At 37.5% G+C, this 26,888-nt stretch overlaps 1 protein-coding gene across 1 annotated transcript in view; it reads left to right on the top strand.

Moving 5' to 3' along the window:
- The window catches only part of LOC104278501 (protein quaking-like), a 105,432-nt gene extending 81,254 nt beyond the window's left edge, over nucleotides 1–24,178 (top strand). Inside the window, exon 5 of the mRNA XM_009875493.1 lies at nucleotides 23,879–24,178. Within this exon, the coding sequence (XP_009873795.1) occupies nucleotides 23,879–24,178 (300 nt within the window). The remainder of the gene's footprint in view (nucleotides 1–23,878) is intronic.
- The last annotated feature ends 2,710 nt before the right edge of the window (nucleotides 24,179–26,888 follow it).

Genomic DNA, 26,888 nt, shown 5'->3' with positions numbered 1-26,888 from the left:
ATCATCCTTCTAATGTCTGACTGACTGCACCAGTTCTTTCCTGGCTTTGACCTCAAGCATTTGGCTGAACTTCCTTAACTTTGTCAGGAGCATTTTTGTGTTTCTGGTGGTAAGTTTCTTTTCCTCAAAAGAACATGGAAGTGGTGTGTTTGCGACAGAGAACAGCGTTCCTGTGTGACACATAATCCAGTTAGGAGTGACAAACAGTGGCACCATCTAGAAAGTGTGATTGAACTTAGAGAGATGGATATAGCTGACTTTCCTGCGCTTGTATCAGTGCTTGTTGATCCAGAAGAATACAAAAATCTGATCAAGATTTAAATCTCAGTTCCTTTTCCTATCAGAAGTATTTGGTGTTGTAATGCAGGGCCCTCCTTTTCTCTTGATACCCAAAGTGTGGCACCTTAGGGACGCTAACCAGAGCGTGGCTTTCCTGTGCTTTTTCTGTAGACTTTAGTTCTGCACAGTCGCATAAGGGAGCAGAAGAATGTTTTAAGACCAGATTATCATCTTGTTTGTAGAGCACTCATAATCCTGAAGGATCTGATGCTAGTGAAATTGCCTCTCATCTCAGTAATGAGTACCTTCCTCAAGCACAGTTCTTGGGTATATAAATCTATCCACGCTTGCTTTTGGAAACAAGTCTTCTAGGTCTTCTGTAGACTCCACCACCTTCCAGAAACTTCACTGTATTATTTTACTTTTGCTGCCTCATCTCAAATATGTTGCCTTAGAAAAACTGTGGCAACTGGTATATCTGAGTCCTTGCTCAGACCTGCAGCTTCCTCCAAAAGATGTTCTGGGAAAAGAATTTGTAAAATGGGATATGAACCAGTCTCTTGCTTAGACTTAGACCTCTAGAATTAATTAACATCCAGACCTCACACTCGAAACTATGAGAAGATGTACAAAGAGTACCTTTGGTTGCTTCTATATTCTGTGTGCATACAACAGTTTTACGTACTGATTTATTCAAAAGCCTCTGCTGTATTATTTACTGGTTATCTTGTCTTCTTTCTTTAGGTAAATCAGTCAGGTTTTCTTACTCTTGAGATACTCATTACTCTACCTAGTAAAACTGATGGTCTTTTGTACCATTCTGCTACTCTCAAGTGTAGAACAGATAAATCTTTGTTCTTGCTATGATTTCAGGGCTGGTTCCTGGTTTGAGGAATATCTTTTCTTGATGCTGACAGCATCTCTGCTGCTTCATGTGCAGGCACATAATGTTGAATATATCTATGAATCTTGAAAAGACTTGCAGCTTTAACAATTACATTTTTTTCATCTGTGAAGGTGTTCTTATCTGGACTCTAGCATCTGTGGGACCATTGCTTTTATTTAAGTCAGTCTGGGGATTTGGATACATTTTCACTTCTTCCCATTAGGCCAGAGGCACACTGTCAGTTCAGTGCAGGCTTCTGTCTATCCATATGTCCAAAGATCCTCAGAGAAGCTGTGTCTCCAAATAAAGCATCACATTTTTGCCTGATCTGACTGATGAACTTGTAGAAGATGGCTCTTAGATTTTTGTAAATGACATGGTTTATCTTGCTTTAAATATTAGACCTCCACTAAATTTCAGGATGAAAAATAACATCCATTTCCTGCCTGCCATGCAGAATTCACAAAGCAATGTTGGACTTCTCAAAGGTTGTGTCACTTCTTTTCTCAGAGCAGATTTTATCCGTTGAACATAAATGCCATCCTTCAGTAATACCAGCAGCTGTTTTGACTCTGAGACCCAGGTCTCTTGGCACCTGTGCGCTTAGATGACCTCTGATGCCAGATTTTGAGTGATTTATGAACAGTCAGCCTTCCAGGTTTTCACATCTGTTGCAAATCCTGGACAGCATTTATAAAGGGATGCTATTTTGTCTTTCCTCTTTGTGCAGAGGATAATTATTGACTCTGATAGGTGAACCTCACTCAAGATCAAATGATACAGGTCTGTAGATTGTAAATTGGTACAGGCTGTAGATCCACATCCTGGAACTGGACACTGTGATGGGTATCTTCCAGCTGCTTGCCCTGGGAAGTACATGCTGGCAGTAATGGAAAGCATGCAATTATTGCTTCATGTCAGGAATAATTAAATATTGGAAGATCCGTTAAAATACGCAAATGTTTAGTCAGAACGTGTTGTCCTGACTATCCTGTTAATTTTTCAACAGTCCTTTGGAAGCGAAAAAGAAAAGCCACTCGATGGCCACTCATACTTTTCTTCATTGCCAGTCAAGTGTATGTCTGATTCATGTTTTCTAATACTGACTCTCTTGCTTTCAGGAATGACTTGGGCATTTAAGATAAAGGTGACAGTTTTAGTCACACCATAGCTCAGCTGATTTTGATTTCTCAAGTGTCATGCTATAGCCACAGAAGAGAGGTGACCTTTTTCGCAAGAAGAAAAATTTACTGTAATTGAAATATGTTATTCATTTGCTTTGACTTTTCAATCCAAAAAGAATTATGTCTTTGTAAGACTTGTGAAGATTTTCCTGACTCTTTTATAAAATAGACATGGCTCTGAATGTGTTCTGAAGTTCGTAGATCCCAAGACCATATGTCTCTCCTGCATCACTTAGTTAATAAAAAGTTACAAGATAGTAATGTTCTTGGGAGGAGGTAATTCATTAGCAGCTTTAGTGTACTTCATCCTTACGCTATTTAACTTTTGTTTCTGAAGGTTGCATGAGGTTTCCTTTACAGATGGTTTCCTAAAGACAACTTCCTGGAGAAAGTTCCTCTATTGCAAAATAGAATTTCCGAAACTGTTTGTATTAGTGTCAGTAGGTTCAGATTTTTGAGCAAATATCCTTAACAAATACTGATTTTATTGTAGTAACTCTGTAGAGAACTTTACCCAGAAATGACTGCTTAACCATTACCTCACCATGAAATGTTTTCATGTTTTCTGTTCTGAGTCTTTAAACTGTGGGAGGGATAGTTAATTTATCTTGCAATATCAGTACTGCTAATTGTACCTCTGTAATAAAACACTTGATTAACCATTCTTATTAATCTTATTAATTTCTTTGTATGGCAAGAGCTTCAGATTGAATGTACTACACTGTAAACCATAAAAAGAAGTTTGTGGTAGGGAATAGAGAAAGTGGCACTTCTCTGATTGCTGCTGACATGGTATGGTACACACTTGCACTTAATATGCATTTTGTAATGCAATGGAGATTTAGGCCAATGCACTCTCCTGTTTCAGGAGATCTTTTCAGGACTTTCTTAACAGCAAATGTTTCCCCCTCCAGAATTAGTCTTTGTAAGTAGGTATTGGAAGAAGCAGCAGGATTTCTTCCAGGTATGCAAGTATAAGTAGGTTCAAACTAAGAAGAGCAAAGAAAACTGTTGAATACCACCTCTGAAAATCTTTCTTATTTAAAATGTTTTATGATATCTTTAGACACCAATTTCTTTTTGCACTTGTACTTTTCTGAAGGCTACCTGTATAAGTCTTCGGTTGTTGAAATAAGAGCTTTCAGAAGGATGAAAACTGGGAGGAGAGAGGAGAATGAAGATGACTTGAACCTTTATAGTAAATGTGTTACGTACTTTCATCGTCAAAACCAAAGCAAACTCAGGGGTTTTTTTTATTTTGTTTGGTGGCTTGTGGGGTAGAAAAAAGGAACAGACTTACTGCAATGTAAAATACAAAGCCATGTAGTGATTTCAGACACTGCCCAGGTGGGCTGATTAACTGTTTACAAATGCTTAAAAATGACAAAGCAACATGAGGAAGAGTGGGTGGTAATCTGTGTTTTAATGTCACAATATGGCAAATGGAGCTTTATGTTCATAAGCTGCCAAATATAACCATATAGTATAGTCTTCAACCTAGAAAATGATCAGAAACCCCAAACTGAAAATGAAATTCTATCCGTATTAAAATGTTACGTAGTAACACCAGGTACTAGATTTAATTGGAGATAAATGATATTTCTGTAGTTGAAGTTTGCTGAGCTGTTCTTACAGAAGGTGGAAGTGGCACTCATTTGTCTATAGGAGAATTTGTATGCGATACTTGGGAACATACTAGTTTGTTGTCTGTTGCCTATCGAGGCGTAACAACCTGGTTCAAGGAACGATACGGCGACCGGCTCCGGGTCGCTCGGTCCATTGACACACTGACACCAATGTGGTGGATGGCAAAATGACGTTTATTAGTGCGCAACACAGCGTTATATAGCTCTGATTTACGACGTAACTTCCGTCTGCTTACGTTAAAAGCTAAATGCTATTTGCTGTAGCGAGGAGGTGCCCTTATCTTTCCGTACAGCGCGATATCTTCCAGCCGCCGGGCCCTTGCTACCAACAGTTGTCTCACGTGTAATACGCTTGTAAACTAAAATATCTGTCTAATGTGCTGAAGAGAAATTCCATACGAAATACTTAACAGATCTGCTTTCTTGCAAGGACCTCTGCGCTATTGCTGCTATTTAGAGGGCAATAGTGGCTGATCTTCTATTCAGGCTGCAGTACTTAAGCTGTATGTAGAGGAATATGTGCTGTGTTAGATGTTACAGTATAGTTATGTATTGAATGTTTTACAGGCATATGAAGATATGTAACAAACTTCTAGAACACCAACAGGCACTTAAGAAAAAAATTGAATACGATTTGGGCAAGCATAATTAGTGCGTCAGTATGGTTTTATCTCAAATGATCCTTGCATCTCAGATTAAAGAGCATTACTGTAGATTGTTTGTACCTATTCTTTGATACCAGTCCTGACTTCACTAGCACCCTTATAAACCAGTGAATGAATTGCATGTAGAGGTCAGGTGGAGCAGTGTATCAGAGTTACATTTTTTCCTTTTTTCTCTCTTTTCTCTTGATAGAAATTGTAGACTCTGCTTCACTAATTGGGCCAGATGGGTCTGACTGCTTTCTTAGATGAGTCAGCCTGCACGTATAAGATGTTTTGAACAATACGGCTGTATTTCATTAGAAAATGTTTCATGATGAAATTTTCTTTGAGTTTCTAGTTTGCTACTTTAGTTTAGAACTGATTCTTTTCTTAAAACAAAAGTAGTAAATTTAGAATATCTCAGTAAAGTTTTAAATGAAACTTACTAAAAATTTAACTTTCTCAAATGTTATGAATCGACCTAATGCAGCATTTAAAATCATACTTTGAGGGAAAATGAGATGTTGACATTTTAGATGAAACAAGAAAGCAGACAATATGTTTTGAAATTAAAAATGCATCACTTCATGTCTCTCTTAACATTTTAAAAGTTGGCTTTGATTCCATTTTGTGTAGCTTTCTAAGAATGTGACTTTTGCATATCTAGTTCTTTACTAGTTCTAATAAGTTTTCATCTGGAAAAAGGAAGAAAAGTTGTTTTAATATGTAGTGTAGGTGTTCTTGCTCTGAAAGAAATAGCAATGTGACTAAATTCATAGGAAGGGTCGAAAGTTTGTCCTTGTACTTTAGTTTTATGAGTGTAAAAGCATAGTAGTTCTTAGTCCTGTATTTAACATAAAAGATCTGTCTTTTTCCAGCTACATTTCATGTTTTTCCCTTGCAAAACGCTGTCTCCACCAATGGTCACAACTTTGCCTTCAACCATTTATTGCATTTTTTTCCTACAACAGCAGATTATGTAAGTGTAACTCTGTTATGCTCACACCTGTTGTTTCCTTCCTTGCTGTCATCTTGTCCTCGGCACGTATCTGAAACAGCTTTCAGACGTATGTTCTGTGTTCCCTGAAATGACTCAGAAAGCATCGAGTCTAATTGATTTCAGCTCATCAGTGAAGTATTTAGTGATGCTACACCATTCTTTTCACATAGCTTTAATTTGGTGCTTCTACATTTTCTTAAGCTTTTTGGAGACATATCTGTGTGGTTTGTCTTGATTTCCATAGAACTGGGCATAGTACAGTGATCTTTCTTGCGCTGAATACCTATTGAACTTGCACTTTTACAGCTAAATTGAATATTTCTTCTATGACACCTCAGCTCATTGTTCCAAAATTGCATTGTTTTTATGTAAAAAAAGACGATACATGTATATATGTATCCTGAGGATTTTAAAGGTAATACAGCAGTTGTAATATGAAAATAGTTTTTTTTCACTGCACCGATGTTTTCTGATGTGAAAATGTCAAAACACTTTGTAGAAGTATGTTCTTTGCTTTTGGCAGTAAGTTGAGACCTCTGAGTTGAAGCTGACAACACATTTTTTGGCTGAAATGTCTGAATGAAATGGGATGATAAATACAGGAATACCCAGCATTGTGTAAACAACGCTTAAACTAGGATTTTATATGTAAGTCTGAAACTCTATTTCTAATGAAGGGCATTGCACAAGACAGTCAAACTTAAGAAAAAATGCTCATAGCTTGTGTAACAGATGGGCCACCTCAGTGAGAACCTGGTGGCAGCCATGTGAAGTTAAAATAATACTTTAATTCTGACCATTCAAAATACTGTTCATGTAAACAGATTATTTTTAAATTATTGAAGTCTATTAACTCTAAGTAGAAACAAGTCAAGGTCAGTGGTGGAAAACATAAACTGACTGAAGGTTGTATTCAACAGTTTCTTCTTTTCCCTTACTGACTGACTTGCTTTTTAGAAATGTCAAATGCTTAGCTTAATAAACATGTATGTGAAGCAAATGAGAAAAACAAGTGTAAATAGGAAAAAAACGACAAGAATACAGCATTGAAATAAATTATTTCAATCTAGTGGATCTTTAGCAATCTTGGATAAAAAAATCTCAACTGAGAGGTCATCTAACTGTGCACCAGTTTGGTTTCTGAATGGACCAGCTGATGGAATATCCTGGTAACAGATTATGCTGGGCATGCATGTGAAAGGCACAGCAGTATACCCTATGGTGAGTATTTCTTCATAAAAGTTTGAAATATGGTCATGGGATGATTTGTTAACATCTTGATATCTGTGGCATCCTTATTTTGTTTCTGCAAGCTGAAAGAGATGAAGCTGAGGCTGTTCAGCCTAGAGAAGAGAAGGCTCCCGGGAGACATTATAGCTGCTTGCCAGTACTTAAAGGGGGCCTACAGGAAAGAAGGAGAGGGGCTCTTTATCAGGGAGTATAGTGATAGGACAAAGGGTAACAATTACAAAATGAAAGAGAGTAGATTTAGATTAGATATTAGAAAAAATTCTTTTTTTGTGAGAAAAAAATCTTTTCTTTGGGTGGTGAGACACTGAACAGGTTTCCCAGAGAACTTGTGGATCCCTCCTCCCTGGCAGTGCCCAAGACCAGGCTGGATGGGGCTTTGAACAACCTGATCTAGTGGGAGATGTCCCTGCCCGTGGCAGGGGGGGGGTGGAACTAGATGATCATTAAGGTCCCTTCCAACTCAAACCTTTCTATGATTCTATGAATTTAAAACAAAAACAAACAAACAGAAAAAGGACTTAATCTATAGACATGAACATGTTTGGATAATGTGGATGGAGTATTGGTATCCGTGTATCTCTGAACCTTGTAGAAAAGTTATATCGATAACGTTCATGACAGGAGCCTCAACCTTTTTTTGTAAAAGTAAAATCAGTTTCATATGTGGATTTTACAAAGGTCAATAAATAAGTTTCTTAGGTGGGTTGCAAACAAGAGCAGTGGATCCTTTATAAATTTACAGATATAGTAAAACTTATCTAATCTCTAAGGTTATGCATATGAAAGGAAGTGAAGTCATTCAAGATAGATTAGTTATTAAAACGAGTATTGAGAAAGAGGGAGATCAGGTTTGCATCCAAAGCATTTGCAGTTTTAGTACTTCAGAGTAAGGGCCTATTGGAGCTGGTGTTGTCCACACACAGTACCTGTAACTTTGTAATGCGACTCTGCCTGATTCTTACGCAAAAGGAGAGAGACTTTGCTGAAAAAAAACCACAGCAAATTGTTACTTAGGGAAAACCTGTTCTGAGGTGTAGATATTTACCTTCCTGAAAGGGACAATGAGATAATTTTGCAGACATAGTACTCTAATTTGCCATAGTACTCTAATTCATTGTTCTATTATAAATGTTTGGTTAACCACTCACCTATGACTCTTTGCACTGATAAACAGCCTTGAGCAAACCAGCCACGTGCGTTTGGAAGTGCAGCTCACTGGCCTAGATGTTGTTCACCAAGTGAAATGCCATAGAAGTCCTCAAATTCAGTGCCAAAAATGGTCTACCGGAACTTAGACAAATATATTCCTTATGCTCTGTGACTCTTTCACTGGGTGAAGCTACAATATTTAGTGAAACCTGAAATGTAATCTGATTAAAATAGAATCTATCAGTTAATTGTTAAGACAATTTTTCAAGAGATAATCCCATAATACCGAGGAGTTTTAGGTTGGTTATGAAAGACCTGTGGAAGATTTAAAAATAAATAAAACCCTACAGACTTATTTACATGTGCCCAGAACTCTTGGTAAAGAGGTCATTGCCTCCACTAGAAAAAATGTTTAAGGGTTCATAAGTTGGTAATCACTGTAATCCAGTGCAATATAGCTCTCTTCTCCTAGCTTTCATGTGGGTAACTCCTGTTTCCTGTGTCCATGCTTAAACCACTGGGGTAGGGTAGTTAATTTTGCCACGTTAAGAAGAGAAGAAGATAGTATATATAGGAGCATGCTCGAATTTTATCTGAAGATTTATTGCTTGTTTTTATGGTCGCTCATAAAAGACACTAGTGTATTTTAAGTTATTTCCAAGAGCATTTCTTCAAATGAGTTGGAAGCTGCTAATCTAAGGAGGACGTTGCTCTTGTTTAATTCATGTCAGGTAGGATGTTCTCTTGTCTGATTTTCCAGCTGCTGTACACGTTTTTAATACCCATGCCTTTCCTTCTGCTTTTTCAAAAACAAAAGTCATCTTCCACTTCAGAGTACAAAGAAAGTAAATTTTAAGGAAGGACAGCAAGACCACTGTTTCCATTCTTTCTAGAAGGCAAAATTGAGCCACGGTTTAGCCTTCTCTAGTACATGTTGGTCCAGAGACAGCAAGTGTTTATTCTATTCAACGTTGAGCTGCTGTTTGCATTTCAGTGGAAGAGGGAACAGCTGGGACAGAAGAGCAAGGGAGCAAGTCATTAGTTTCCTTCACGTTTTCTTGATTAAAAATGATAGGGGAAAAAATCATCGTCACAAAAACCCCACACATCCTTCTCAAAATAAATAATGCTGTGTAAGGGCCTGGATGGCTTTTTAAAAACTGAGACGTTCTGGTGACAGTGGGTGCTTATGCATTCAGTACAGTGAGACAACATGCAATATTCAGTGGTGTTTTATGTTTTTCCTTGATCTGTGGTTTAGACTACTGCATGCAGACTGTAATTGCAATAACAGACGATGAAGTAATTTCATTTGAGAGGTGACTAAGTATCTTCAGTAGTCAAAACGCTTAAGTTAGTGGTTCAATTGCCTACTTGGCTGTCATGCTCCTTGTTTCTTTCCTGCCTTGGTGTTTGTTCTGCACAGCTTAGCAGGTAGAAGAAGATTCTTTGTCTTTGCAGTCGTGGAGCCTTTCTTGTAAGAAGCTGTAATGTGGGAGTGCATCCCTTCCTGTACACAAAGGTGTTGCTACTGTTCTCTGCCGTGCACAGCCATTTTAATCTGAAAGGGAAATCTGTCTAGGGACCCGAGTACAGTAATTAGCAGTCTCTTCAGAGTGTTAGAGCAGAATTACCATTGTAATGGTTTAGCTGGAGGATAAAAGGATTGAATTTGGGTCTGCCTTCCTGCCAAACTAAATGAGTTGCCATGGGAATTTTCAAATATAAGAGGCGTTTACTTAAAGCAATTTGGCGGGTTTGAATAAACTCATAAATTACGGGTTTTAGAGGAGAGATCCCTGCTTTCTCTGGCATAGGCTGAACAGCAAAGAAGGCTGTTAGAAAGCTGCTTACATTCTTAATGAGAATAAGTTGATCCATGCTCCCGTGCAGACTATCAGCTTATTAAAGCTAAACTGTTTCTGCTAAATACAGTACAGTAAGCACATTTTGAGAGACAGAGTTTGCAACAAATCCCTGGAGTAAAAAACAAAATCTGATTGCTCTAAACATAAATTGAATTTCCTTTGCTAGATTAGATCTATTTTCAAGTAATGCTATTAAAAATGGTTCTCTGTATTGTTTCAGTAAACATTAACCTGCTATTGATTTCAGCTTTTCCTCTGTGCATGTAATATTTATTACAACACTTGTCAAGTCTGCTTCTGAAAGGGGAGGAGGGCATTGAAGTTTTTTTTCGAAAATAAATAAGGTGCTATGGCCCTTCAAACTGTTTTTTTTCGGGTCACATGTAAATGTTTTCCCAGCTCAGGCCTGCCTTCTCTCTGAAGGGAGTTGGGCTTTGACCTGCTGACTTCTTTGTCAGCACCAATGCTATTGAAATGTGAGAAGATGGACCGGGTGCTTTCACAGATGCCTCAAGTGATGAACATCACTTATGCTTGTTTAACCTTCAGTTGTACTCAAGAAGTCAGCTGTAGTAGTCAGAACAGTGTTTTGCACTGCTTGTTTGGGAGTGTGTATTAATGGTCTCCTAGCCACTTAGATTTGATAACTTAAAGGAACAGGGACATTGATATGTGCTTGAATACTTTGATACTGCATTAAAAACTATATATTCAAGAACATGTCATACTTTGAATAGTATGCAATATCTTTCCCCAAAATAACTTATTCTGGTTATATAGCTTAAGGCTTGAATGTTTCCTTGTGATCCTCTTCAATAGGTATCTCAAATCTGTACTCATAACTATTAGGATATGATAGAGGAACTAATTAAAAAGAGAGCAGTATTGCCATAATGGCAGTGATTTAGGCTTTTGTTTAAAGCTGTAAAAATATGCTTATAACTCCTTGATATAATCTTACATCACTAGCAGGAATCCTGTAAATTAGCAAAGGAAAATAGTAAATTTGTGCTGGTGATTCAGTAGTGGAACAGCTGCTAAGTTCCAACAAATTCCTGAACTGTTACTAATGATGCAGCTGAAACTCTGGTAGCCTCAGGGCACCGTTTCTGTGAAACTGTAGAACCATCTCCAAAGAAATTAGATGAAGACAAGAGCAGCATTTACTATTACTAATAGTCGGAATTTTAGCTGTTCATTTAAAGTTACTCTGAGAAGTGTTGGTTTCTTGTATTAATTATTTGTGCCCCAAAGTGTGTGTGCTTAAAACTGCCAGTGAATTGATTTCTTCAAACTGATCCCTACCGCCTCTTTTCTTGAGTTAGTAGGAGGCAACAGCAAAATTGCAAAGTATTATCAAAGTGTTTGTGAAGTGGCTTGTGAAACTGAAACTATGAGTATTTCTGCACTCCATATGAGGGGTGCTAACTGATTAGAGGACCATCAACAGCATTTTAAAACAAAAAGGTGTAGAGAAGGCAATGCTACGTAGAACAGTTTGGGATGCTGGATTGAACAGAGTACATCACTGAGATGCACAGTGCCCATAGCTTACAGTAACTCTGCAAATTGATGCTATTTGCAGAAATTAGGCAGTAAATAAAAATAGACTTTTATTGGTATTACAGTTTTCAAATTTCATACTCTGGGATTTTTTCTCCATTTCAGAGTTTTGGTTCCATAGGTTGGGGTATTTGACTGGAAGCTATATTCAAGTCTTATGCCCTCTTCCTCTCCCCTCTGCTTGACATCTACAGCTGAGGTGGAAATAAGTGACACTAGAAGCACAGGAACAGCTTAAACTGCTTGTTTGGCCAGATAAAGTGTTGGAATAGGAATATTTGATAATTAGTGATAACTGAATCTGGGCTACGTACTATTATCTTAGTTTTGCAATACCTGGGGAGAAAAGTGGAATTGCTACCTAATATTTCACTTAATTTTTTTATGAAGGGTTTTCACTACCTGAAAATTTTTGATCAGTCACATCAGAAACATCCTTCTCCAAAACAAATAAAGACATGCATCAGGCAGGTTGCCTGATATATTCATATTCATCCAAGATGGATATTTTCTTTGAAGGTTAATTTGTCTTGTACCTCATGAGCAATGCAGAGAGAAACCTTATGGTTTTATCATCTAAAAGTACGACATAGAAAAAAAATCTGGATAGAAGTCAAGTTATCTTCATGACATGTGATGAGCCTGTTTTAACAGTTAGGAGCAGAAGTCTCCTTTCTGCTTCACTGCTGAGTCCAACTGCAGACTATTTATTCTGTGGATTAATATAATAGCACTTGCAGACCATTCCATGAGCTGAATTTATTTGCTAAATGGTAGGAAAGTAACCTACAACATTTTATGGTGATTTTTGAGAGGTAAATCACCTTAGTGAACATCTTAGAAACATGGCAGCACACAGAGGAAGTGAACACAGGACTGTGGACACAGTAAAGTAAGAACACCATAGTGGGGACGAAAGGGGGGAGCTATGCAAAGTAGTAATTCTCTGTGTTTGTTATATTTCTAGAGCTCTTGGCTCCTGCTGGTCCAGGAATCCAGAGAATCAAAGAAATGTGCATTCTGCTAGACCAGTAGGGGTAGCAGCTGTTTCTTCTCAAGGCATTCCCCCTTTTCTGATAAATTCTCTTCAAGTATTTTTGTCCATTCTCCCTTTAATTTTGTTTCTGCTGGGGCATTGTTACATTGACCTCTGATATTTAGATTCCAGCAGTTTGCTTCTTTCTGCACTTCTTTTCACTTTGTCACTAACTTGTAGGCTTTGGGAGCAGAAGCTGTTCATACGTATTGCTTGTATCTGAACTTCTCATCAGAATAGTGTTTATATACTGTTATGCTAAAATTAACATTGCACACAGAGGCATGAAAAAGAAATGCATGACATTAAGCCATACAGTTCTTGGCTAAAGAAAATCAGTCATTCTCAGGGTAGTTCTGTAGGAGAATATAACACAGAAAAAGGAAGAAAAATATTAAGGGAATTAATTTTTGTAGAGTCCTTGCACTATCAAATCATGCATTATTTTCAGTTTGTTAACATAGAACTTTGCAAATGTTGGATATACTATTTAATTGTCATGGATTTTAAGTTGATGGTCTAAGGTGTAAAACTTACCAGTTTAGGATGCTGATATTTTAGAAGTGATTTGAAAATAGGTATTTTCAGTGTTTTTGAACACAGGGTGCAAATACCAAATAAGTTCAAAAGCCTCTGCAAAACATGAATGCATATAGATATTTATAGCAGTAAGTAAATGTTTGAGATTGTAGCCTTTGCTTCTGATGAGCAAATCTACAAATCAAGAAGGCGTACTTCACATAGTTTAAGGTAACCACTAGAGGAGTGTGATTTGTACAGTTGGTCAAGGAAATTAGACTGTTGGGCATCAGACTTAGCAAGACTAAGACTCCAGTTCCACGTGCAGCTAAATCAATTGACAGCTTTGAACAGGGGAGGTCTCAACTCCCCTCAATCTCTCATCTCTTATGCTGGCACATGTTTGAGCCTGCAATGTGCTCTTACAGTTTTGTAATCTGGCAGAAAACTATTCAGATTTTTTTTAAAAAAAAAAATTGTCTTACCAAAATAGCAGGTTGACACAGCTCAGTCATAGATACAGGGGAGCAACAGTGAGGAGAAAGTAGCATTATGACCACCACCAGTTAAAATGGCTTTAAGTACCACAGGACTGCTGGCTGAGAGGATTTTTACATCTTCAGAAATAATTTTTTATTCCTTTGACAGCAGTGTAAAAAAACTTCTGCCTAATCATCCAGAACTAATTTGTAGCCTGGTAAGAAGTCTTAGGATAGCATTTTAATTTTTTACATTCTAGCATCGGCTGTTGTATTTTCTAGGTAAAGTTGTCTGAACACATTTCCTCTGAAATTATTCTCTGTAAGTTTTCCATCTGATTGATTCCCATTCCATTCTCTGTTTTTTAAGGTCTCAGCTTTCTGAACTCAAGCATGTCTGGATACACAGCACTTTATTTTTACACAATATGGGAATAAGATTCCACTCATTTTTCCGTTTATTTGAGTCACTTCAGAAACGCCCTAGCTTGCTGGGCCTTTTGTACCTCTGTTGTCTGTGATTTTCTTGACCACAGGAAAAGGACTTAATTCGTCTCTTCTTGTTGATGATGAATAAATGATTATTCTTCAGTTACTCTCAGATAATGTTGAAAAATTTGGATTCCTTTTTAGATTTGCTATTAATTTTTCAGCCACATCATGTAAATGAGAGCTTTGATTGCACTTCCATGGTTTTTGGTGGTTTTTTTTTATTTGTTAATTTCTATGTGCAGTTTTTACACACATTAAAGGAGATTTTTAATGCCAATATACTTATATAAGTATATAATCTGTAAAGTTAGACAATATGTGAATTTAGGTTTTGAAATATCCATGAGATTCTGGAGTTCAGGAGATTAAGAGGTACTAAGGTGATTTATCTGCTTGTAGAATACATGTTTAAGCTGCTTTTGCTTATACTCAGCTTATCTCCTGAAATGTGAAATTACAATACTGCAGTCTCTGGCGTAGTTGTATATATTTCCAATATCTAAAGGTAAAGAGTTGGTTTCTCTTGATGATTGCATTAGAACAGTAAGTGCTTAGAGAACCAGAATTTTGGAACAATTTTTAAATAGATATATACATAAATATGTGAAAAGCAATCAAGGATGAAATCTAGAAATGGAAAAATGGGAGAGTTTTACTTGTATAACAAAGACTTAAGGATTAGTCTGAAAACAGGTGGAAATTGTGTTGTCAATATGCAGTTGACAATGCAATATGGAGTAAGAGTGATGGGCCAGGCACTGGTAATGAATGTGTGGAGAGAGAGTAGGTGACCACCTGAACAGTTTGGTGTTATTAGGGTGGATTTCTTTTTTTTAATACTAACATTGCTTGTTCTCTGCAAACACTGATATATGCATTTGGAGTTTAAGTTTAGTGGGAAGGCTACGAGGGAAATCCTACATACAAGTATTGTAGGATTATCCTATCAAGAGCAGCTTCCTGAGCATGACATGACAGCACTGATCCAGGGTGCCTCGCTTACAGTGGTTTGTTTCAGCCAGAGTTCAGGTGCTTAGTCACTTAGAAAATGGAAAAGAAAAAACATTAAATGATGTAATATCTGATCCAAAGCCTGTATAGCAAGCTGTTCAGATACAACAGTATAAAATATGTGAAGATCAGCAACAAATAGAAGCACAGAAGTCTTGAAGATTTCTATTCCATCGTAGCCGTTAACTTGCAGTGAAATTTGATCAAATTTATGCTGTGCGTCCTGCTTAATGGTTACTGAAGTGTAGTGTCTGTGTTTCTGCTGAGGGGGCAGATTTTTAAATTAGTGTATAAAGCAGCAGGGTAAAGATGGTGAAATTAATTATTTAAGATAAGCCTGATACATACTTCTCTCATTCTAAGACAGAAAATTAAACTTAAAGAACTTAATTGTTTTATCATGTAGATTCGTTTAATTATTATATAGAAAACAAATGCTAATTAGTTGATTCTGGTAGCATAGCACTTTGGGAAAGAAGACCTGAAAAATTTAGGTCAGTAATTTCTGTGGGGACTGTCCAAAAGGTTAGCTAGTTCTTTATTTTGGTGATTCTCTTGTTGATATTTATGATCCCAGTCCCTTCTGGATAGAAGGACTACATCATATCTGTTGTACTACAGTCTCTTTTATGTATGTGAACTGTCGTTACCTCTAATTGCTTGTGGAAGATACAGTTCTGAAACATGGCCTGCATACAAAAAATGCTAGAATCTGTTACTTACACAAGGCATCTGAATAGTCCTGGGCAAGAAAAAATGGGAAAAAAAAATTGTGTAGCTTTCTCCCAGACTCTAGAAAACACTTATAATGGAACCAGTTGATTTGTTCTGTTGATTTTTGGTTTGTGGTTTGTTTGTTTGTTTTTTTTAATTAAACAACAACAGGTTTAGGAAAGTTTTTCTAACTATGTTATATATGTAAAATGCTGAAATACAAATTTCATGTTCAAATTGATAAATAATAGGAAGTATTTCTATTGCAATTGAATAACCTTTTTTTCAGAATGCAGGTGTTTGGATTTTTTTAAAGCGCTAATAGTACTTTCAAAACTAAATTGTTTTTACTGTTAATGGCTTCTAATATTATGTAGCTGCTCTTAAAGCATGCAGCAGAATAAAATTTCATACACAAAGTTGAATAAGAAGCTTCTCTTGTGTTACTACACTGTGAAAAATAGGTGGTTCTATTTGTCAAAATCTGGATGCTAAGTACTGACCTTTTAAGTATGTGATCAATTCCCAAAGCCAGAGGTGAATCCCTTGAAACAAGATGCTGATTTTAATTTCCTTCAACACAAGCAGTGGGTCTTAGTCCAGCTTCAAGGGGGGTTTTTTGTAAGAACTATAATAAATAATTAAAATAAGACTTGTGTATGTGTGAATTAATCTGGATGCTTACACTGGAAAACTTACGTGACTGCATTTGAAAGAAAGTCAAATTCTTACCACTTCTAATCTAGAGTAGTTATAGGAAACTGCAGTATGTTGCATGATTTGTATTGATTTACTAAGAATCCACTAATGTTTTGTAACTAAAGTTACAAAGATTAAAGGAATTTGTTATAAAATTAAGATCTGTTGCATACCTATTTTTCTGTATTGCTTGTAAGCATCAGAAGTCTTTTGGCTAAACATGTGAGGCTTTGCTTTGTAAGACTTGAAATTATTGCTAATTTATGTTATGTAGAAATAAAGTAGTGATACAAACTGATAGAAGAAACTTTCAGGCCTTCCCCCTGCTCTTAACGTGGCAGTGTGAATAAATGTTCAGGACTAGCCGGAGCCCAAGCCACCTGTTACTGTTTTGTCGTCAAATGAGCGCTTTAATAGCTGATGCTTTTAGCTGCTAGACAGCTCACAGGACACACATGGGGCTGCTCCTCCACAGCGTGTGCTTCTAAGGCTACTGCCTTCAGCAAGCTTCGCTCACCTTTCGTTCTCAGGGGCAGGAAGGGTTACTTACCCACGAGATAGCCACGGGTTACAGCTGTTTGTGACTAGGGAAAGGTGGTTCATAGCTCACGTGGGCCCAGTGGTGCAGCTCCCTGGGAAGAGACGCTCCTCAAAGGCCTGTTGTGCCAGCTTCCGCCAGGCAGAGCCGAGTTCTCGCTCCTGTCTCTGGAAAATAAGCATTGGCTGATCTCTAAAAGCTGAAAAGAAAGCACAATAAATAGCAAAGAAAGCCTTCTCCCTGGCAACACACTGCCTTGAGCAGCTTGAGCCTTCAAACAGAAGGTCATATGATTGACATATTTGTCCCCTAAAGAGAGTGCACACAATTCATTATTTCACTTCTCTGTATTTTTAAGCTGTGTGAAAACAGGTTTTGGCCAGCCGTACAAGCGAGGAGACTAGCCAGTTGGAATACTCCCATCCCCTCCTTCTGGACTTCATCACATCTCAGAGGTCAAGAACAGGAGAGGAGTCTGTGGTGTTTACGAAAGAGTTAGTGTAGATTTTTAAACAGTAACATTTGTATATAAGCACCAGTAAAATACACTGTAAGACATCTATGTGGTACTAATTTCAAGAGAGTTGCTTGTGTACTTACAAGCAGCTCTGAGCTTTTACTCCTCATTCACTTTTCAGCACTTGTTGAGAATTACTGAAAATATATATACTGAGTGGGTAGATCCTTTTAAACTTCTAGTGTTGTGATTCCTTAGTTGTATTAGAGATTTTAAACTTTGGATCAGTTAAATTTTTGGACATCTTACTTTAAAAACATTACTTCTCTAGATGGTAGCATTCTAAAGAGTTCTAAATTAAGCAGTCATTAGACAACTCGATCTTGGTATTGTGTATGTAGAAAAAGACAATGCCCTTGCACTTTCTGTTATTTTGAAAAAAAAAAAGTTTATGCAAACATTTTGCAAAAGGGAACAGTAGGTGAAATGCAGAAACAATTCTTTTCATCACATTTAGCTGTCGTGACTCTTGTTGAAAGTGTGACTACAGCCGTAAGCGTGACAGTCTAAGAAGCTAATGGAAGACCACTGCTCTCTGAATACTGGCATTTGATAATTGGATGAGCCTAAACATTTGTAATTTTGCTCTGTATTGTAATATGTTATTTGATTTTAATTAATATTACCTTTTCGGGACATCTCAAGCTGAAGATAAAAATGTCTTGAAAGTTACTACTCAGCTTGAATTCCCTTGCAGTAGTCTACAGGCCTCAGTCCTGTGTTCAGTGAAACACGTAAGAGAAGGTACACTTGAAAGATGTGCACTAATTTACAGCAACAATCTTTGTACTGCTTGTCACCAGCAGTTAGTGTTCTTTTGTCGCTCTAAAGGGAGAGACTTCTCACGTTCCTTCTAGGTTACTAAATTTGATGTGAAATGTTGTTTTTCTTAGCTTTTTTTTTTCTAGGTGGGAACAGATTAAAAACATAATGAATGTGTTTTCCCTATGAAAACATGGAGCCATATTTCAGTGCAGTTTTTTTGAGATGGGAAGGCTTTGTTTATGTACTAAAACATTAGCATAGTGGGAAGCAAAATTAGATGGCACAGGAGTCTCTAGAGTTTGCACAGAATATTCATTTTAAAACCCCTTGGTGGGGTTGGTGTCGTCATCCTGTACCCCGCATGCTCCCCTATCCCCCTCCTTTGTATTCGAGTTCAGTGTTTTAGTGCTTAAGGAAAATCTGCAGCCATTCAGAGTCTATAAACTCCAACTTTGGATAGAAATCTCCCAAGATGACTGAGGACGAATAAATGTTACAGGTTGGGCCAGACTTACCTTCAAGTAATTTAATCATTCTATTGTTGTATTTCTAACAACTGTATCTAATCTACGCCTGTTAGAACAACCACCTTGACGATAGGTATTTGTGTAGCATAAGTTGGCTAGATTATTTTTATAATTTATTTACAACTTGGGATGAGTTAAAGCATTTGTCCCAGTGTAAGTGGAGAGTGTCAACACAGTCTCAAAAATGTTTGGGCACCATTCAGTCTGTTCGAAAGGCTACAGCTGGAATAAAGACCTGTACAATATAGGTCATGTTTGATTTCTGCTCTGTTCGGATTCCTGAGATGTTTGTGGTGCTCGGGGTGTTGCTAGCATAGGGGAAATTTGTACCAGAGGCTTCCCTTGTACTATCTCATTCAGTGTGCTTATGGTTTAGCTCCTGCTTTCAGAATCAAACTAACCAGCAAGGAGGAGTCTTGAATGTCTAGCATTCCAAAATTAGAAATACCAAAAATAAAGTGTTGAGCTCTGGAAGTTTAACTGGGCTTGCATGTTGCTAAAAATAGATCTTATGCCTTAGATTCCATTATTGATAGCTCTCTCATTTGAATCTTAATACGAATGTTAGCCAGTGTCTGTGCTAAGAAACAAATCTTAATGTATTTCAGTACAATTCTGTCTCTTTGAAAATGTTTTAGAAGGTAGTATGTAATTTTGTTTTCTTTTAGGATTTTGGCGGGTTGTTGCATATATTTGTCATGAAGGATGTATTCCTTTTCTGGAGCTTTATGAATTGCTGAATCTGTTATGTGTGATGTGTAGAGATTCTTGTCACGGATTTTATTAACACTGTTGAAAAGTCGAAGTGCAAGGGAATGAGAAATGATAATTAAAAAAAATGACTAAAGAAAAAGCAAATGCTGGAATTATGTATTGTTGAATGTCTAGTATAACTCACTCAAGTTTCAATTTACCTGAAAGCCTCAAACCCTGAGATTTAAGTATGAGCCCATCATGTCTGTCCTAAAGAGGTGTTGGGACAGACATAAAAAATCTGTTAAGATCAAGCTGGTGATTCTGCCTCCCCCCCAATATATTAACAACTCATACCCAGAAGGCATATGGTGAAGCAAACCCATAAGTTCCACCGATGATGTATTTCAGTCTGGCTTATAAAATACGCTTCATGCTGATTTTCTGTACCTTATCTGTATTTTCTTCTTGCAGAAATGGAGAGTGGGGGAGGGAGGGCATAAGGACTCTCAGAAGTGTTACTGGTGAGCCAAGTATCATGATTAAACAGGGATATGTCAGATAAGGTGATGGGAAGTGTAAAAAGATATGCTGCTTTTTCCCCCTGGTGTATCTTTAACATTATGACCAATGAATTTGTCAAGTGAAACAGCACAGTCTTCTTTGCATATCATCTGAACTGAGGCTTTCTTTGAAGAAGATAAGCAGACTGTGTTGCCCAGAAGAAATAATGATGCTAATTTATCTTTGCCTGTCCTCATAGACATAGCAGTGTGCATCAGTGTTGAAAAGGAAATAGAGAAATAACTGAGCTGTAGCTTGCCACCTATTCAGTGCCACAGTATTGTTGATGGCGTACAGAGCTCTAAGAAATATGGCTGGTCTTAAAGTAGGAATTTATTTTACTTTGTCTTGTAGGTTTGAAAAAGTTTCCTCCGGCACACAGCTACCAAATTATGCCAGAAAATACCTTTTTTGGTGAATTCTCCTCAGCACAAGCACAGCTCTGTTGTAGGCTTTCTGCTCCATCACCATCAGAAGTGTATAAACAAGGATGAGAAAGTCTAAGTAGCATATGTTTACCAACAACTTTTAACTATCAATATTTACATTCTGGGCGTGGGAAACTTGGAAGTCTTTGTAAAATATTTTGAGGGGAGAGGATGAGTGGATGTTTTCCTTAACATTGAATTTACCAGAAATAAAAGCCCTTATAGAAATGAAATCTGATGTCTTGCAGTAGTAGGTCGTTGATTAGTAGTTTAGGTACTCGCATTCAAATTTTTTTAAAAAGCTCTTTTTCTGGGTTTTACATTGGGTTACCTGTCATCTTGCCTAGGGCTTCATTGCCTTAAACATTTCAGTCTTTTAACAACTTAGATATATTAAAAAGATCTTCCAAATGTAGATTAGATTTTAAATGTGTATACCTTAGCTTCAAGAATCCAAATGAGTTTTAACCTATGATCTTTTGTAATATATTTCACAATATATTGTTGTCTGAGATGTCTTCTTCGGTTTAATACGTGTATGTTTAAGAATTTGTAGTATATTGTTTGTGAGATTTTTTTTTTTTTCTATAATTTATGAAAGGTTTTTGTCCCTGAAAGGAGACATTCATGTGTAAAGGGTGTTTGACCGGCGCATGGTATGTTAGGAAAACTTACTGATCTACAAGTGAATTGCAGTGGAACATTTTTCTTTGTCAGGGAGATAAAAGCATTCTAGAGGCCAGAGAGTCCAGGGAGTGTCACTGTGCAAGCCTCCAAGCTGCAGCTGTGCAGCTCTGTAGCAGCTGGGGACTGTGGGAAGGCAGGGTGACAGACCCCTGAGGAGCAGCAATGCCTCCTGGATAAGAGGGATAAGATCACTAATAGTAAAATATTTCAGTGGTGCTATTGTGTTTTACCAGAATTTGTGTTAAAGGAATAAATTGCAGGCAGCTTATGCTATATAGATACGCAGTTTAGAGAATAATTAAAGTCTTTGTGTTTAATGTGTGTATTACCAGAGATAGGGTGGTAGAAAAGTTATGTTTATTTCATATGGCACTTGTAAATGACTTTTCTGGTTGAGGAAGAGTTTTAAGTGTCTGTTCTTGTTCGTTAGTATAGTGTTCTTCCATTACAGCAAAGTTCTCTGCCCTGCTGTTTGGAGTGTGTGTAAAATTGCCTAATGCCTTACCCATCTGCTGAAAAATATAGTGTGATACTGGAAAAATTCTCTGCATGAAGTAAATGTGGAGGAAAGCATATAGACTGGGACAAAATGTGGTAGCTGGAAGAGGTCTCTCTGCGGGTGGTAGCAAGTGTGTGAAGCTGGTGTTTAAGCAGAGGTGGTGTGGGGCAGGCCGGAAGGGAGTCAGTCTGCATGAGGAGCTGCCGAGGTGCTTGGAAGATAAATGCTGCTCTTTGTGCCCTGGCGTTGCTGAGGCTGCCTGGTCGATCATTCCATGAGCCTGGTGGGACAGGCCTGCTGCAGTTGGCTGAGGGAGATCGAGACTGATTTTTGGCCTGTGTTTGCAGTTGGTTTATCCATCATTTTGCTTCACCACCATTTCCTCTTCTGCTCTGATTGTGAAAGGGTAGCCCTGGAACAACTCCCTTAACCAAAGCCAGACTTGGCTGCATTTGGTGCAAGATAAAACTGTCTGCAGCCTTTCCTAGTGTTGGGCTCCATTCAGTTCATGAGCATTCAGCTGAAGTGCCAGGGATATGTGACAGGATTGCAAAAACATCATCCAAAATGCATGACATTTGGAAGCTAGACTGTCAATGAAAGTCACTAACATCACCTGAATGAGTGTATCAATATTATTGTGAATGTAGGGGGAAAAAAGTGTATTTGTTGTATTTTCCGAAGCAGTTACCTAAAAGGGAAAATGAGCGTTGTCCAGGGAAAACATACATGCTTATAAAGAAATGCTGAATACCTTCCCTGCCAGCATTGGTAATAATGAGAATCAGAGTATGTTAAGACCTAACTGGCTAAGACTGAGGCTCAAGGAGCTCTGTCAGGATAAAGTATCTCTGCTGTCATACAAGTGATTTTTATTTATTTATTTTTTATGAATTAACCCAGCTGCAGTCACCCTCCATATGGGTCAGTCTGGGTGCTGCAGCAACATGGCAGGGCAGTATGGGGACTGCCTGCTCTACTGGAGCTTGCTCGTGGATCTCCGCTCTGTATTAAATGTTGCTACTTCTTTTCTTTTCTTTTAAGATAGTATCCTTCCTTCCTTCTGTGCTGCAATTTGTTACAGGCTTCTCACAGTTGGCTGTATACAGAATCTAACAGCCTACCTGTCACCTCTGAAGACTGTCTTGTTTCCTGAAGTCCTTCACTGACATAGCACAGCGAATGGAGCTTGTGTGCCTATCTGCCTTCCACCTTGATACACTTATCTAGTGTATGTTTTGTGTATAAATAAGAAATTAAATTATATGATACTCTTAAGGGCACACTGTATGAGAATGGGAGGCATTTAAGTGCCTAATAATAATTTCAGAAGCATTAGTTAAACAAAAGAATTCTCTGAGGATCTTGGGGTATCTGAGGTTGAAGTATAGCTTGAACACTGATAATGAAAAGAAGTCATTAAAAAAATTAAATGGAGTGCTTTATCTGAGCTCCCTATTTCATGACATAAAACAAGCTCTTACTAATAGCAGTTTATTGCATAACTGCACTCCTCTTTTTTTTTTTCTCTTTTTTTTTGAAACACTGTTGCATAATGGAGGAGACAGAATTGTGGCTTTAACTATCGTCTTACTATGGTCAGTGGTGTGTATTTAATTTAAAATTGTTTTGAGAAGTGTTTGCCCAGAGACTTCATGTAGGTGGCACCTGTAGTTGTACTAGTGTTTTGAACATTGTAACTGTTAATCCTATGCTAATATTAGAAAACAAGTTACTTAAAATGATAGTGGTCATAGGCGTTTAGTTTCCTTCAGGTCTTTTTATTGCCAGGCCAAGTAGAGCCGAGCTACTGTGAGGAGTACTGGCTGTGTGTTCACAAAACAGTAACCACTGTTGTCTGTGCGTGGTTGGCTTTGTTAGAATTTCCAGCTTGTATCTCTTCAGTACTTGTATTCAGTGAGTAGCTGCAAGTGCTTACATTTAAAGAATTACATTTCAAGATACTATTTTCGGAGTTTTTTCTTAATCTTGCATGCATATTGTACTGAGGAACACAAGGAAAGCACTGGAGATTTAAGAGGATGAGAGGTTTGAGTCAATCATTGAGCTTCAACTTAGTAATGCAAATCTGGCTTTAAGTGACCTTATTGATGTTTGCTCAAAGTAGCTTCCTTTTGGTACAAATGACTGAGCTTTGTTGTAGCTATTGTACAGGTAATGTACTGCCCCTTTAGAGATTACTTCTGTATCCCAGATGCAACCTCTCTTTGCTTTAACAGACAGTGCCTGCAGAAACGCCTGGAGCTAAGATAGATTGCATCGGTGTGCCGCGTTTGATCATCTGTCAGCAGCAGAGAGGAGAGGGCAGGCAACGACGATCCCCTTGCTCTATCCCAGCTCTTGGAAATTCGCGAGTTTGGCTAGTGGTGAGGGGTGGTCGGGCGGAGACCTTGATGCCCAAGGAGGGACGTGACAGCGTCTCTGAAAGGGGCCTGACCACCTCTGTGCCTTATGCCTTGAAGAGAGGTGGCAAGCCTCAGGTGCAGGCTCAGGGTGTGAGGGGGGTAGCCGGCTTTTGAGTGGTACTGGTAGGGTGGCAGGAAGAGTGCAGCACCCATGTCTTGAGGAGATAGGATTGTGTAATAAACAGTGCCATCTTCTGGGAGGCCTTGGAATGATGCCCTTGTGGTCAGCATTTTTGGAGTGTTTTTTTTTTTGTTTTGGTAGGGTCTTTCTATCTAATAAATGCTGTGATTTTTAAGGAAAAACCTAAAACTGTGTTTTGGAGTCTGCTTAAAAGAACAAAAATTTATCAGCTGCTTAGCAATGCTCCAGAGAAATGTGTCTCACAAATAAAAGATAAGCATTTGGTCTGCTTTGTATACCGAACTCCATTATTAATTTTGCAAACATACTTTGTAAAACCTAGATAATTGCAGTGTTTTCTCATAGAAAGTTTAGTATTTATAGGAAAAACTTAAAGATCCGGAGTAAGAATGATTACTTTGTCTTTTGCTGCTTTTAAGTTGTTAAAACTCCTTCGTTTGGGGATGTCAGAAAGGAGAAAGTCTTAAAATTATTGCCCTACAAATAGTTACATTGAGAAATATTCACTGTGGTGCAAAATCTGGGATTAGAATTGCTAAAATTATCCTAGCAAGTGGAATGTAAGATTCAGCATTTACTGAAACTTATTAGTGGTGTCAGATCAATCACTTGAACTCTTACTTGGTGGAAGTGAGCAATTTTAGTAACATTAATGGAACTGTATGGGAGAAGCAGCTGACATTGTGAAAGGGCTTTTTTGTTACACACTTTTGCGTGGATAGATAGATAGATAAGCCCAAGAAAAAAGTCAATAACAAAATGTAATCGTTATGGAGGGAGAAGAAAAGAGGAATCAATGTTTTCAAAATCTTTATTGCTAAAATAAGTTATTTATCTGGTATATTCAGAATGGCAAGAATTTCTGAGCTCTGGACAGGAAGATAGAATTGGAATAGGGTTTTTTTCATCGTGATTGTCTAGGTAATTTACCAGCAAAGATGCAATGGAAGAATAGTTTCTAAAAATAAATCAATAAATAAAACTTTTTTTTGCATGTGAATTTGAAGTCTGTTCGAAGTGTTACGTATTAAGCATGTTATAATCAGTACATTTTGTATTCCAGAGGGTCTCATTTTAATGACTATGGAATCTGAGTTTTCTGGGTAGTGCAGTACCTAACTGCAAATTAATTTACAGTTAAAATGGTAATCGAACATATATTTACTTTTCCAATATTGGTGTTAGCTTGATCTGTCACACAGTATTTAATATATAAAGAAAATGTCTAACTTTCAGTATATTCTGAATGTTTAACAACATAAGTTGTTACTGTGTGTCATCTTTCTATTTGTGCAAGCTGTCGGTATTAACAGTTAGGACTTTCGTTTCTGACATCTGGAAGTAATTTAGCATTGACCCATCTTACAATGTTGATTTTAAGTTGCTGATAAAAATCAGATGTAAAAATTTCCATTTCAAGGGGTGGTGGTCCTTGAGCATACTTCACACTAAGTACTCTCTTCGCCTTGATACAATTTAAAGACTTGGGGGGGGGGTGTCTTATTATTTAATAACTAACTGTTCCGTAGTTTGGGAGTAAAGTATGTGTAACAATAATTTTCTGCAAACTAGCCTGCAAAAATATTTCCCCACACATCTGGAACACCACATGTAGATAATCCTATTAACTCTACCAGTTTGAATCAATGTTTCACCAGTGCGGTGCTCTAATGAACACAAAGTTATTTATTAGAGATTTTTTTGGTTATTGGTGGTGATTGCTGTTCTTCGTGGCTTTTAATTCTGTTCTTCTGTAATTAGTCAGGCTCTTGGAAGTCTTAGTTCAAACCATCTGTAAGAGCTGTAGTTTAAGATAGGTGAAAAACTCAATCTAAAATAAAACTTTAAAGATTTTCAGAACGGATGGTACAGTATATTATTTTCCAGATTCCTGTTAACGTGGAAAATGCTGTTCCAAATGTTGGGAAAACATTGTGTGACAAGATAAGTAAAAATATAAGAAATCCTGTTTAGCAAAGAAAGAATGCAGTGCAGCTGACACCGAAGGTGCCCTCTTTTCCATCTGACTGAGAATTTTAGCAGTGACGTTCAATACAACAAGCAAGGTGGTAACTTAACATTAAAGCAGACACTGACCATATCTCTTAGGTTTCCTAAATCGTAATACTGTTTTCTGGTTGGTAGAATGTACGCTAAACAAATGGTAGTGGTTCTGGAAAGGCAGATCAGAAAATATCTGGTCTTAAAACTACAGTTGTGCTAAATAGTAATTGTACTGATTGTACTAGGACATAGGACAAGGACATAGGACTAGTAAAATTGTACTAATTGTACTAGGATGAGAGTTGCGCCAGGGGAGGTTTAGACTGGCTGTTAGGATAAATTCCTTTACTCAAAGAGTGGTGAGACAATGGTGCAGTCACCATCTCTGGAGGTGTTCAAAAATTCTGTAGATACGGCATTTTGGGCCATGCTTTAGTGGTCATGGTGGTGTTAGGTTGATGGTTGCACTTCATCAGTTTAGAGTCTTCTCCAACTGTAATGATTCTATGATTCTGTAATTAGAAATATTTATGTTTGTAACTGAAAAAGCGAGATTTTTTTTTTAACTGAATATTAGGTGTTATTTATGCAAGCTGTGGGATACTGATGAAGTAGATAACAATAGAAACAATAACATATAATAGAATATAATAGAAAACAATATATATATATTATATA

The sequence above is a fragment of the Apaloderma vittatum genome, unplaced genomic scaffold (assembly GCF_000703405.1).
Source record: "Apaloderma vittatum isolate BGI_N311 unplaced genomic scaffold, ASM70340v1 scaffold7588, whole genome shotgun sequence".
NCBI lineage: Eukaryota > Metazoa > Chordata > Aves > Trogoniformes > Trogonidae > Apaloderma > Apaloderma vittatum.
The sequence above is the reverse complement of the archived record's forward strand: the minus strand, read 5'-3'. Positions and strand labels throughout refer to the sequence as shown.